General features: G+C 35.5%; 1 protein-coding gene across 1 annotated transcript in view; it reads left to right on the top strand.

Moving 5' to 3' along the window:
* EYS (eyes shut homolog) overlaps positions 1-14,329 on the top strand; it is a 1,933,311-nt gene that overhangs the window by 215,306 nt on the left and 1,703,676 nt on the right. The window contains 1 exon segment of the mRNA XM_049873718.1: positions 10,277-10,533. Within this exon segment, the coding sequence (XP_049729675.1) occupies positions 10,277-10,533 (257 nt within the window).

Here is a 14,329-nt window from a genome sequence, read left to right as displayed (position 1 = left end):
CAAAGGAATAATAGAAAGGTATAAATGTATATTCTCAGATCTATAATGTCTGAAAATTTTTACTTCTCAAGAGACCTTTCTCAGTAATACACCTACTTCTCACTTATTGACTGTCTGGTTATCTAATATTTTGTACTTAGAACAATAGTAAAAAATCTATTATCCTACTATTTTGCACATTAATGACATATGTCTGGCAGTAAAAAATGCCCAGGTGTGAGGTGAGAGCAATGCTGGCCTTGATGGTTAATGTTATGTGTCAACTTGGTTGGGTCATGATTCTCTGTGGTTTGGCAGTTATGTAATGATGTAATTTGGCTGTTATGTAATGATGCAATTTGGCTGTTATGTAATGATGCAATCTGGAAGTTATGTAATGATGTAGTCATCCTCGATTATGTGAACTAATGTGGTCATCCTTCGTTTTCATATAATACTGATCTTTGCATAACAACCTGGTCTTTGGAAGCTAACCTTGTATATAAGTGAGGAATAGGTGTACACTTGAGGATAATATGTTTCACTTAAATAGGAAGTACACCAAGAAATAAGAAGATAAGAGCTTTGGGAAACAGATGATCCAATCCAGAAGTAGGCAATGAGTACCTCCAGGTTAAGGATGAAAAGAAACCCCAGAAGACACTGTAAAGCAAGTCTGAGAATCTACCTGTCCAGGAGAGACATCTCTAAGGGGAAAAAAAATTGGGCTAAGAGACTATCTGATGTATTTTGTATTTTGAGGGACATATAGGGATAATTATGGGTAGGTACCTGGAATAATAAGCAAACAGAAAATAAACAAAATAATAAAGGTGATTTTAATTTCAGGGAAAACAAAATACAGATCAAGAAATATAAATATATGTTATGTTTCCGCTGTAAATGATACTAATATAGTTGTAATCATGTAAAATGAGTATAAATTTAACAAAAATTTTACCTAATTATATTGGGACAATGGAAGGAGGGCTTGGTGTGTGTATGCTGGAGTGGGTGTTAATGTAAGAGATTTAAACATTATTATTCATAGGATAAAGTCATAGAAAAAAACAATTATGAAGCATATTATGTGAAATATTAAGATAAATATAGGAAAAACAGTTAAACATTTCAAAGTATTTGCATGTAGCTAGAAGGATTTGAGTTGAAAATGGTGAGTCAAGAGAATGCTTAGTTACAAGAATATTTACTATTATGTGAAAAAAAATGTGATGAATATATAAATTAAAAAATAAATTAAAATTGAAATATGGAACGAGTTTACAGAGAGCCTAGCATCCAGAAAAATTTGTTCATCCACCGTTGTATCAGAAGCCAGACTTCTTCTCTGAGATAATTCCAAAAGCTTCCAACCAATGGCCTTTCAAAACCAGTGGATTGCTGTTTTTGTTTGGTTTTTGCTGGGAGTGTTTGGGATTGGATTGAATGATAGTGGATGGTGCAAAGGAAACAGAAGTATCAATAACTTATATACTTTTCTACTATTTATACAAATCAATAACTGAAAGAAGGGAAGAAAAACTTAAAGCCTGGAGTTGCAATATTGAAGAGTTCTATGGGCAAAATATTGAACTACATAGGAAGCTTCAAAAGAAGATGGACAAAGTCGTTATACCGAAAAGAATTGGTTGACATATGATAAAGACCAATTGTATTAAGGAAGAAGTCCAAGTTGCACTGAAGGCATTGGTAAAAGAGAAGGCTCCAGGAATTGATAGAATACCAACTGAGATGTTTCAACAAACAAATGCAATGCTGGAAGAACTCACTCTGCTATGCCAAGAAATTAGGAAGAGAGCTACCTGGCCAACCGACTGGAAGAGATCCATATTTGTGCCAATTCCAAAGAATGGTGATCCAACAGAAAGTGGAAATTATCGAAGAGTATCATTAATATCACACAAGTAAAATTTTGCTGAAAATAATTCAAAAAAGTTTGCAGCAGTACATGGACAGAGAACTGACAGAACTTCAAGCTGCATTCTGAAGAGGACATGGAATAAGGAATATCATTGCTGCTGTCAGATGGATCTTGACTGAAAGCAGAGAATACCAGAAAGATGTCTACTGTGTTTCATTGACTATGCAAACGCATTCAAATGGATGGACCATAACAAATTATGGATAACGTTACAAAGAATGGGAATTCCAGAACATTTAATCGTGCTCATGAGGAATCTGTACATAGATCAAGAGGCATTCATTTGAACAGAACAAGAGGATACTACCTGGTTTAATATCAGGAAACGTGTATGTCAGGGTTGTATCCTTTCACCATACCTATTTGATCTGTATGCTGAGCAAATATTCTGAGAAGCTGGGCTGTATGAGAAACACAGCATTAGGATTGGAGGAAGACTCATTAGCAATCCGTGTTATGCAGACGGTACAACCTTGCTTGCTGTAAGTGAAGAGGACATGAAGCACTTGCTGATGAATACCACAGCCTTCAGTATGGATTACACCTCAACATAAATGAAGCTAAAATCCTCACAACTGGACCAATAAGCAACATTATGAAAAATAGAGAAAAGATTGAAGTTGTCAAGGATTTCATTTTACTTGGATCCATAATCAATGCCCATGGCAGCAACAGACAAGAAATCAAAGGACACAGTGCATTAAGCGAATCTGCTGCAAAAGATCTCTTTAAATTTTTAAAAATCAAAGATGTCACTTTGAGGACCAATGTGCTTCTGAGCGAAGCCATGGCATTTTCAATCACCTGATAGGCATGTGAGGGCTGCAATGAATAAGGAAGACCGAAGAAGAATTGATGTGATAGAATTATGGTTTTGGCAAAGAGTATTGAATATACCATGGATACCCTGGAAGAAGTACAGCCAAAATGCTCCTTAGAAGTGAGAATGGAGATACTTTTTCTTATGTACTTCAGACATGTTATCAAGAGGGACCAGTCCCTGGAGAAAGACATCACGCTTGATAAAGTAGAGAGTCAGTGAAAATAGAGGAAGACCCACGCTGAAATGGTTTGACACAGTGGCAGAAACAATGGGCTCAAACATAGCAATGATTTTCAGGATGGTAAAGGACTGGGTAGTGTTTCATTCTGTTGTATGTAGGGTTGCTATGAGTTGGAATGAACTGGATGCACCTAACAACATAAATATCAGTATTAAAAAGATGAACAATATTACTAAAACGTTACAAAAATAGGCAGTTTATAAGAAACAAAAAGGTAAATGACCAGTAACCATATGAAAAGTTGTTTAATGGTATTCATAAATTAAGCAAATGAAAATCATAGCAAAAAGATAGCTTTTTACAAACAGACTGCTGTAACATAAAAACAATTTGTGATACCCAGAACTCTCTTGGATACCCAAAGCTATCCACAGTTTGGAAAACTTAGGTTCTCAAAACCAGTAACCAAAATACAAGTTGCTACAACCTTTCTAGAGAAGTTTGATAACATCTATTAAAGTAAACAAACAAACAAAAAAACCTTTGTTTTAAGAATGCAGTGCAATGAATCATTTTTACAGGGCCTTTCTAGCCTTCCTTTTGTAACTCCACAATATGATTGGCTGGGCCACAATCTTGCAAGGGATTACTGGATTCACTATCCAAACAGTAGCTTAACAATTCACCCAATAGAATTGATCCCCTTGCGGTGAAGCTAGTGGATTGGTCAGTTTTGCCATCCTGCAAAATTTATATAAGGACTAATCCCACAGAGGTTTGGGGGACCTCAGTAGCGGAGTGAGCCCTTGGATCTTGGGTCCTTGCCCTGAGAACCTTCAAGACCCAGAAGAGAGAGTTTGAACACTGAAGACAGGCACTGGACTGGTCAATTCCCAAAAACAAAGATGGCTGCCGCGGACTTATTTACTGGGCTACAAAGAAAAAGAAATGGGAGACTCTTAGCTGGAGGTTTGCTTGCTGATAAGGGTTGCAATACTTGCCGCTGCAGGGCAGAGTCCTGAGTGTACCCGGTGCAACACTTCTCCCCCCACTCCCACCCCTGCAGTGGGGTACGAGCTATGCAGACCTTCAGCAGCGCCGGACTCTGGCTAGCGTGGTAGCAAGACTGAGAACCCCGCGGGCCTGGCTATCTTGGTGGGAACCGGCAGCAGACGCTGCCTCAGGGCAGAGACTTGGGGATCCTGTGCAGGGTAGGGGTATCTTTCTACCCAGGAGGCAAGGCCCAGAGAGATTCAGCGGCAGAGCACAAGCCTTGGGAGCCATGCAGGCCCCAACGGCAGCGTGGTGGTAGCCCGAGGCAGCAGTGACTTGAACACAGCGTCTGACTTAACCAGGGCATGCCTGCCCATCAGCATGAGAATGGACATGTGTAATTTGAGAAAGGGTAAGCGCTTCCCTTCTGAAAATCTGTTGTCATTTTTTACCGTCTGCTTTCTGCAAATAATAGTAATGGCTTTCACTTGCCAACATTCTGTTTCCTGTGTCTGGCTCAATCACAGATTAGTTTAGTACCCATAAAATGGTTGATGCCAGTGGATGTACATGACACATTCCTACCAGCCTTATGACTACCTGGAAGTTTGAGGCACAGCCTCTCTGCCTGTGCAATGCAGATAGTCCCTTACAAAGAACAACTCTGCAAGGGTTTTATCCTATCGATGATATTTATCCACCACTATATTTGTATGAAGACTTCCGTTGATGTATTATTATTATCGTAATTAATAAAAAACTCAGGAAAACTGCAGTGTCTTCAGAATATTATGGTAGATTCATACAGTGAATTAATTGCAACCTTTGGAAACATTAGATGCTAATTTGGATTGATCTCCAAGATCGTTAAATAAAAGGGCTAGTTTCAGAGCATGATATGTGGCCATGGTATGATCATTTATTTTAAAAATTAAAATACATGCTATATAAATAAATAGGTAGATAGGCATGTTGATACAGATATGTTAATGCTAAACGATCTGAGAATAATTATGACTCTATAAATACTCATTGAATATTTCCAAAATTTGACTATGTTGTGAAAAAAGAAAATTGGAAAATTCAAAAATTTGGAACTAGTAGGCTGTTTCTTTGATTGTAATTCATCAAATTCAAAGAAAGATGAGTACACAGGAAAAAAAATTATATATATCTACTCTCTTGAACACTTTAAAGCTCAATAAACCAAAAACCCTTCTAACTAATTCTTGGTTTATAGAAAAAAAATCAAAATGTAAGAATCAAGTCATTCACCATCTGTAAGCCGATGATCCTCAATTTGGATGGCCACCCTGGGCCTGTTACCTGATACTGAATTACATGCTCAGCTGACTAGTAGATCTCTGGATTTATTTGTATGTTTCTTAAATGTGCTATGGCTGAATGTAGACACCTAGTTTCAACCCCAAATTTCCTCCCATCAAATCTTTATTTTGGTAGTGTTAGCCACAGTTCCAGAACGCTCAGACCTAAAGGGAGGATCCTTCTAAATTCATTTCTTTCCTCCCCTACTTATATGCCCCTTACATTTGATAGTGAATACAATAGATTGTATTTCCAAAATGTATCTTGAAATGACCACTCCTCTCCATGTGCAAGGTTTCAAGTTTCTAATTATCATCATTTATTCATGTCTTTCTGGATAGAGTTTCCTTGCATCTATCCTTTCTTACCTTCTTCCCAGGCCACTGCATCAAAACTAAGTTTCTTAAGCATAAATAATATCAAGTCACATTTTCACTTGTGCTAACCTATCTAAATTAATATGGAGTCTTATTGAGATTCAGATACTAAATTTGAATATTCTTATTATGCTGTATAGGTTTTAGAGACTTAAGGACAAGCACCATGAACAGATAACTGACACACTTTTCCACCCAAATTATAAAGAAAATTGACTCCCTAGATACAAAGTAAAACGATTATACAGAGGTAAACACAAACACCATCTTAGCTCTCTGATTCAATTCTGCTCACAAACTGAACCCAAATTTTACACCAGAGCATTTATTGACCGTTCTAATGTTCCAGAAACTGATTATTTCCTGTCTAAAATTACCATTATCTGTCTGTGTAAAATTCATGTTTGCAAATTTTACTTTCAATTATCTGTCTCATTTAGAATACAAGGTAGTACTGATAAATACGGCTTATGGTGCTATTTATACTAGTATTTTCAGAGGAGAAAAAATATATATGATGTTTTCATGTATATTAATATTATCTTAAAAGATATAAACTGCTCCATAACCCTAATTTAAACAGATAAATATACTGTATTTGTCTCTAAGGCTTTCAACATTAAGACCAATTCAAGCAACACACCCTGACATATCAAAGCCAGAGACAATATAAAAACACAGGTTATATTTAACTAATTCATTACATCAAATGGTTATAGCTCCCTTGAAGAATTTTAAAACAGTTTTATAATGCAGGGAGTGCTGAGAAAGCATCAGTACAAATGGATGCTATCTTCTTGTGGTTGTTGGGCACAATGTAATTATTTAGAGGCTATATACACTGATTGATATAAGCACAAATGATAAGCGACAGTTCACTAAAGTCACATTACAAATTTCAGAGTATGTCCTTTGTGTTTCTTTTGAAACTTAGGCTCACACAAGGTGCTCATAGCAATGAAGGCACCCATATTACTGAAAATGCCTTTGATATTTATCTTTTAAAAGCAAATTCAATCTTTCACTTATCTTAATTTAATATATATACATATATATAATTCATTTGTATACTCCCTAATGAAGTTAAATTTGCCATTGTCTTACTATGTCATTTGATTTTGACATTCATGTTTCTATACCTATTGAAAAACAATTATGTAATATGAGCTAGTAGTTTCTATCAATATTTTTATTCAACTGAGGCTGTAGAATACTATTCACACTATTCTGTACCTCTCTTTCTTTAGCTTAAATATGTCTTATTAATTGTAGCCTGTTAGTACATATTGCATCACTTTATTTTACCTTTGTACAATTGGACATCTTTATCACAGTTACCCCTGGTAGCGCAGTGGTCAAGTGCTCCACTACTACCTGGAAAGTCAGAGGCTTGAACTCACCAGCCACTCTGCGAGAGAAAGATGCGGCAGTCTATTTCCGTAAAGATTACCTTTGAAATCCCATGGGGCAGTTTCGCCCTGCCGTATAGGGTAGTTCTGCCCTGCCATATAGGGTATCTACTCCACTGCAATGGGCTTATCACAATTAGAAATGCACATACATTTTGATCTAGCATATGAAGCCCTGGAATTAATTTTGTTATAAGGGGTTGCAATGGAGATGCACAGTTAGTTTTTCTAGGTGAATTCTAGGTAGTATTTTTTTATTATTATTTCTACCAATACTACATTTATATAAAAAAATATTCATATAGCAGATATCATTATGACTAAAATTGGTACAGTTGAGACACACAATTGCATATTTATCTTGCCGTTATTTGTAGGAGACCATATAATTTACCATCTCAACGAGAACACTTATGGAAGTGAAAGAGAACAGTATTAATAATTCATCTACAAAATAATTCATCTACAACAATATGTTTAAACAGGGATTTGCATGGGCAAAAGTATGTGCCATGTGACAGTTGTTTAAGTTTTACCTAGTTTTTTTGCTTTGCTTAGTTTTGTTGTTTTGTTCTGAGGGGGCACTGAAGAGAAGTAACTTTGTTCTATAGGTTTGTTTCAGTAACTCTTTTGTAAAGGTATTTGATAGGAGAAGTCAGTTAAATTACTTTACAGTGATGAATATGTTTAATCCTCTTCTGTGGAACAGATGTTCTACTGAAAACTTTTCAGATGAGGAAACCAGGGCACAGTGAAATTTATTACCAGCAACTTAGAGAAGAAGAATTAGAATCAAAGCTCTCTCTCCCTTTAAGGCCAGTGCTTTAAATACATCGAAGCATGGACTGCACTGCCTGACCTTAACAAACTCAGTGACCTGTGGCAAATTGCATAGAATGGTTAAGTTTTTCAAAACTGCAAGATAAAAGATTTGAACTAATTGATCTTTACTGTTCTTGCTGGCTCTAAACCCCTACTATCTTATAAATTTATGGGTGTAATGACTTAGGTCAGTAGGTTAATTTTCACTAACAATAATAAGCAAAGTGATATGACATTGCTCCTTTCAGCTCATTGATGTATTTTCATGATTATCATAAGTGTCCTTTGACACAGGGTATTTGAAAGTCACAAAAACTTACTGTGGACTTAACAGTAACACTATGATTTAGGTCTTTTTTTTTTTTTCCTACTGCATGCTTTCTCTTTCAATTCATGAATGTATATACAATATTTTAAAAATGCATATAGGGTATATTATATAATGTGTAGTTATATTAAAATAACATCTCATAAACAAACCTATGAATGTATGTGTGGATGTGTGTCTATGTATGAAATGAAGAAAAAACAGGTTAAAAACCCATACCTTTCTAACTAAATTTTTTTTCCTTGTTATTAGCCAGTAACATGGCTTTCAATATTAAACATGCAAATATTTCTGACACGTTTTTGTGAAACAGACTTGATATCTTAATTATCTTGTAATAGAAAAAACTATATAAAAAGCTACTAGAAAATATATATTTGATAAATTGAAATTACTGTAGGGGTAAATGTTGCATTAAATCTCAGTCTCTATGATTTGCAAATTCATTGAAATCTGTATTTAAAAATTAAAGTAATCGATGGATTCATGTGGTCAAGAATATAAATATTTAAACATTTAAAGTATAGTTTTAAATTTTCTCTATGTTATTGTTGTTACATGCTGTTGAGTAGATTCCAACTAATAAAAAACCCACTGGTGTGGAGTCTATTACAACTCATAGTGAGCCTATATGACAGAGTAGAAGTACCCCATAGAGTTTTCAAGGCTATAATCTTTATGAAAGCAGACTGCCATGCCTTTCTCCCTCGGAGCAGCTGATGGGTTTGAACAGCCAAACTTCCTTTTGGCAAGCAGCCCAACACTTAAAAATAGTGACCCTACGTATAACAGAGCAGAACTGCTACCTAGAGTTTCCTGGGCTGTAATCTTTATTTTGCAGGAGTATATCACCAGATCTTTTCTCCTGAGGGAGCCACTGATGAATTCAAAATGCCAACCTTTTGGTTAGTAACCAAGCCCTTAACCATTGTACCACCAGGGCTTGGTAAATTTTATCTATAGATTATAGATTTTTCTTTAAAAATCCTACAGATTACTTAGCATCACCTTTCAGCTGTATCTTGGAATAATAATTGCATTGTTTGACAAGTTGAGTTTGACTAATCCAGTATATACAGAATATGTCTGATATTCCTGCCCAACCCTAAAAGACTAATTTTCTCTCTAAGAATTCTCAGATGATCTGTACTTAACTGTAGAGGTTATTGCGCTCTACTGCTTAACATTTCCACCACTCCCATATATTCTAAGCATCTTTTCAGTACTTCATTTATATAGTCAATAAATTTACATTGAACACATTTTTGGGGGTTCTCTCCATATGCTAGGCACTATGTTAGGTGATGGAGCCCTGGTGCCACAGCGCTTAAGAGCTTATCTGCTAACCAAAAGGCCAGCAGTTGAAATCTACCAGCCACTCCTTGGAAACCATATGGGGCAGTTCTACTCTGTCCTATAGGGTCACCATAAGTCAGAATTGACTCGACGGCAACAGATTTAATTTTTTGGTTGACGTTAGGCTCCTGCCTACAGAGCGCTTCCATTCATGGCTTCTGAAGGACAGAGATACTTATGCACTTGTAATAAAATCTACTGGTGGTTTTGTTGGAAGAAGATGCCTCTCTTGAGGTAAAACCACGGACTCATTAAACCTTAGCATCTCTTCATTTAGCACAATGCCAGTAACACTGAAAATTCATGTGCATATTTATTGAATACATAAATGAATAATACCAATATATTTATTGAAGACCTATTTTCTTAGGCATGAAATTATGTTTCAAACCTTATTGCATATGTTCACAAAAATCTTGAGATATTGTATATTTATATACGCACACATCCTGCCATTTAGCCTCAGCAGAGTTAAGGATACTACTGTAGGTAACCTAACAATTAAGTGTCAGAATCTGCTTTTGACATTTGTGTCTAAGTTTGTCACCAAAGTTCTTCATTTCACCCACCATTCTGCTCAATAGGCAAAATTAAGTTTGGCCAAGAATGGATACCTTCTATAAGAATATTATTTAAATATACTGCACAACCATCTTTATTAAACATTTTATATATATATAAGTAAATATGTGACTTAAACACTATGGCTAATTGTTTTTGTTTGTTTTTGCATGTTTCAGATGCAGTTGTCTTCTTGATTATGGTGATGAATTCTTTGTTCTCAACGTTAAATACTATTTAGGAAACCAGAATACATTTGTTCCTGGCCTCTGCCTGATGCGTTTACCCAATTGCAACTGTAGCTGTCTGCAAAGATATGAAGGAAATATCTGTGAAATGGTCAGTGAAGATTGTAAAGCTGTGCCCTGCAAAAATGGAGCAGCCAGAATATATTTAAGTGGATATTTCTTCAGCAAGTGTGTCCCAGGATTTATAGGCAAGTATTTCCTGAGAAATCAGATTCTCTAGAGGATAATGTTGTTAATATATTTATTTGACATATTTCAAATGTGTCTAATGATTGGTATTGCAGCCTGCTTTCTCATTAGGCAAAGTAAAAATACCTTTACTTGGTATAATATGATTGCTTATTTAGGCAATTACATTGCTGACTACACAGCCTTGGTCATGGAAATGAGGCTAATAAGGCCAGGCTGAACTACTGAGAATATGATAGTAGATGTGAAAGGCTGAAAAGAAAAATAGGCAGGCATAACCTTGCAATAATTTTGCCTAAACAGCTTCAGTCCTGCACTTCAGCCTTCTGTTTGGCTGCATAAACACACTGAGTGCCCATTTTTTTTCTTACTTTAAGAATATAACTTGGCTTCAGTATTTTCTAGGTTAGTTTGGTGTTTTGCCATTAATAAGACTAAAAAATAAAATTGCAAACATGCAATATCTTCTGTAAAACCATATAAGACAAGATTTGCAGTGGCTATGTAGTAATAAGGAAGTTTTTTTATCAGGACTTAGAGGTTCCAATTTAAATTACTTGAGGTTTTATGTTGATTTTACATTGAAGTGATTGTTCAAAATAATTTTAAAGCTTCCTTATTATGATTTCCCTATAAAAACACTTTGGAAGCCACACAGGAAGAAAATGATACTGTCACTTTTAAATCATACCTAACTTTGAGTAAAACAAAAAGTTGTATCTAGTTTGATATCCCATTTTATTAAGCAGGCCCAATTATACAAGTTGTTTGGATTTCTGTCTTAAAATGAAAAATGTTTCTCCTATTTGATACTTAAAGTAATATGCTGAATTTTTAGAGGCAATTTCAAAAGATAAGCTCCAAATATAGAAATGGTAATATCACAGGAATAAATTTATGGTCATCCAGATTAGCTCTTTAAAAGTGAAAATATATTGGATAGCACAGATTCTGGTAAGCTTACTAAAAAGTTGTTCCTGTTATTTTACATTTCAAACATCCCACCGAGTACCCAGTGCCGTCGAGTCAAGACAAGATTTCAAACATATCCTCAGGAACAATCAAATAGGATAAAATGTAGTAGCTTGATAATGAATTTTATTTACAATTTAAAAATTACATGTTGGAATAAATATGTTTATTTAAATATACAGGGTCACTATGAGCCAGAATCGACTCGACAGCAACGGGTTATACACACACCATCCACTCTTTATTGTAACATAGGATATCCTTTAAAAATCAGGGAAATACGAAGTTAAGCAGCAATTACCCATAAACTTGAATATATAAAGAATGAAATTTAACTTCTCCTTAATACCATTACCAAAGAAAATGTCACTTGATATTTTGGTGCAATATCTTTTGTGTGGGTAAATACACACACATACACACAAATAATCAAATAACAGTCTATCATTTTATATATCAAGAATGTATTTTGGTTATACATTATAAGATCATTAAGTATATATTATGAATACACTTCGTATAGCCATAGTACATATATTCATACTACCGTATGTATTTAGTATAACATTGGTACGACACACTGCGTTTTACTGTAACACAAATACTAGATGTGCCTTTAAAGAACAGAAATTTATTTTCTCACAGCTCTGGAGGTTAAAAGTTCAAATTGGCCTTGTAGATTTTTATCTTTGTCAGTAGCCCCAGGGCACTCTATCAGGCTTCTCCCCTTACATCTGGTTTCTTCCTTTCCATCTGTGAACTAGTATGTTTCCAACAGACATTCGTATCCACTTTTAAAAGAGTGTTACCTATCATTTTGGGTTTTTTTTTTTTTTTTTTTGGTACCTATCATTTCATATCATATCAGTCGTGCAGAGCCGCCACTCTTCTGGTACCCGTCAACTTTTTAAGGAATTTTAGCCTTACCATCAAGTTATCAGGTTAAATGTCAGTCTCTATACGTCTATCCTGGGGAGTCAAAAATTTGAGTGTTTATCAGAATCACTTGGAGGTCTTGTTAAAATACAGATTGTGAGCTCCACTCCTGGAATTTCTCATTCAGTAGTCCTCGGGGTTGGTAGGTCTGGGTTGATTTCAGCTGCTGGTCCATGAGCCATACTTTGAGAACCACTGTTCTAATGGAGAGGGCTTATATGAGTTGTTCCTAAAACAAAAACTACCATTCATTGTGACCTACCATGCAGCACACCATGATGAACACATCTGGTCTAATCTTTTTCTGGGGACTTTCCTACCCCTGGAGCTAAGGAGCTGATATCTTCATATGGTAAGGTCATATATATGGGTGTATCCTATGTGGTTTAAATCAAATTCCAGTGCTATTATTTGACATCACTTAGGCATTTTAAACTGCTAGCTATTTGTCCTTAATATATTGCCTCCTTTTCTAGTGATTGCCTATTGAGGACTTCTCTCCTAAAGCAAACACCTTCTCTGCTACAGTCTTGCAAATTGTTACTTCGACTTTCACAGCTCTGTGGTTCTTTTACTCTCCCAGATGACAGCTAGATAACCCTCTTCTGATCTTTTTAAAGTCTAAATTACCTTGGCAATACAAAAAAATTCAAATTCCAGGCATCTAAATCTGTTCACAAACCTCCTTTTCTTTCTCTTATGTGTTAACTCCTACTCCTGTAGAATTTCAGTAGTATATTTCATCCAAGATTGCATTTTGCTGGAACCTAGATCCCTTTAGACACTTTTGATTACTGGTGCCTCGTTCCCACTATTCTAATTGGCTTATTTCTCAGATGTCATACCCTGTATGAGGCAGAATGGCTGTACTCATACCACAGGATTTGGTGATATAAGACAATGCGAATCTGCTCAATAAATTCACAACATTAGGGAAAAAACAAGCATATTTCTGTCCATGTGAAGCCCACTTCATCCCTGATTTTTTTTTTTTTTTAATTAAACCTGGAACTGACAGAGGTAGGGAAAAGAATCTTATTACTAAATTGCACTTAATCCTTTCTATCCCGTTTTATTTTCATTCTCCCAAAGCAGTGTACAAGTCCATAAAAGACAGAAAAAAGGAGGTATAAAACACACCTGGGTGCATTCCTACTTCTACAATGTCCGGAAAAGTGAAGCTCCTGCATACCTCAGAGCAATTCCATGAGTGATCACAGTGCCAGACTATCCCATCCACTTAAGAGCTACGCAGCTTTACACCGAGAGTACAAAACTGACATCATTAGCTGGAATTTACTCTCATGGTTCATTCCACATTTCCATGTCTCTACTTTAAATAAAGGATGAATGAATCTAGCCTCCATAATCACCAATTCTGTTAGGACCTCCCAGACACTTTTACAGAAAAAAAATTGGCAGAGTAGCCTATTTGTGTTCTGATCACTTAAAACAGATACACACATACACTTGATCGTATATCTTATGTAATTGATTTCATTTTGTATTGTCATATTAATATACAACTGAGAGGAGGACATAGGAGCTATTATATAAGCGTGGTGCCTATGGCAGTGGTTTTTTCCAAATATCACTGTGACAATGGTAGTCTTCCTTCAAAAACATTTTTATTTATTTATATATATATTTTAAATCAGTCACTGAGCTAATACCTTAAACCCACTATTCCTTTCCTTGTATTCCCTATGCATTTATAGTCAGATTCTCATGGAACTGTATCTATCTAGGCATATAAGGCACACTGAAGGATTAGGTTCAGCTCAGTGTCATCACATTTACCATATTCAACCATAAAAAAAAAATATGGGCTCTTAAACCACTCAACTAGTTTAGATCTCTGATCAAGGGAGGAGTAGTATTCCACTG

This window comes from Elephas maximus, chromosome 1 (genome assembly GCF_024166365.1).
Source record: "Elephas maximus indicus isolate mEleMax1 chromosome 1, mEleMax1 primary haplotype, whole genome shotgun sequence".
In the NCBI taxonomy this organism is placed as follows: domain Eukaryota; kingdom Metazoa; phylum Chordata; class Mammalia; order Proboscidea; family Elephantidae; genus Elephas; species Elephas maximus.
Note: the sequence above shows the minus strand (reverse complement) of the source record. Positions and strands in the feature narration are given on the sequence as shown.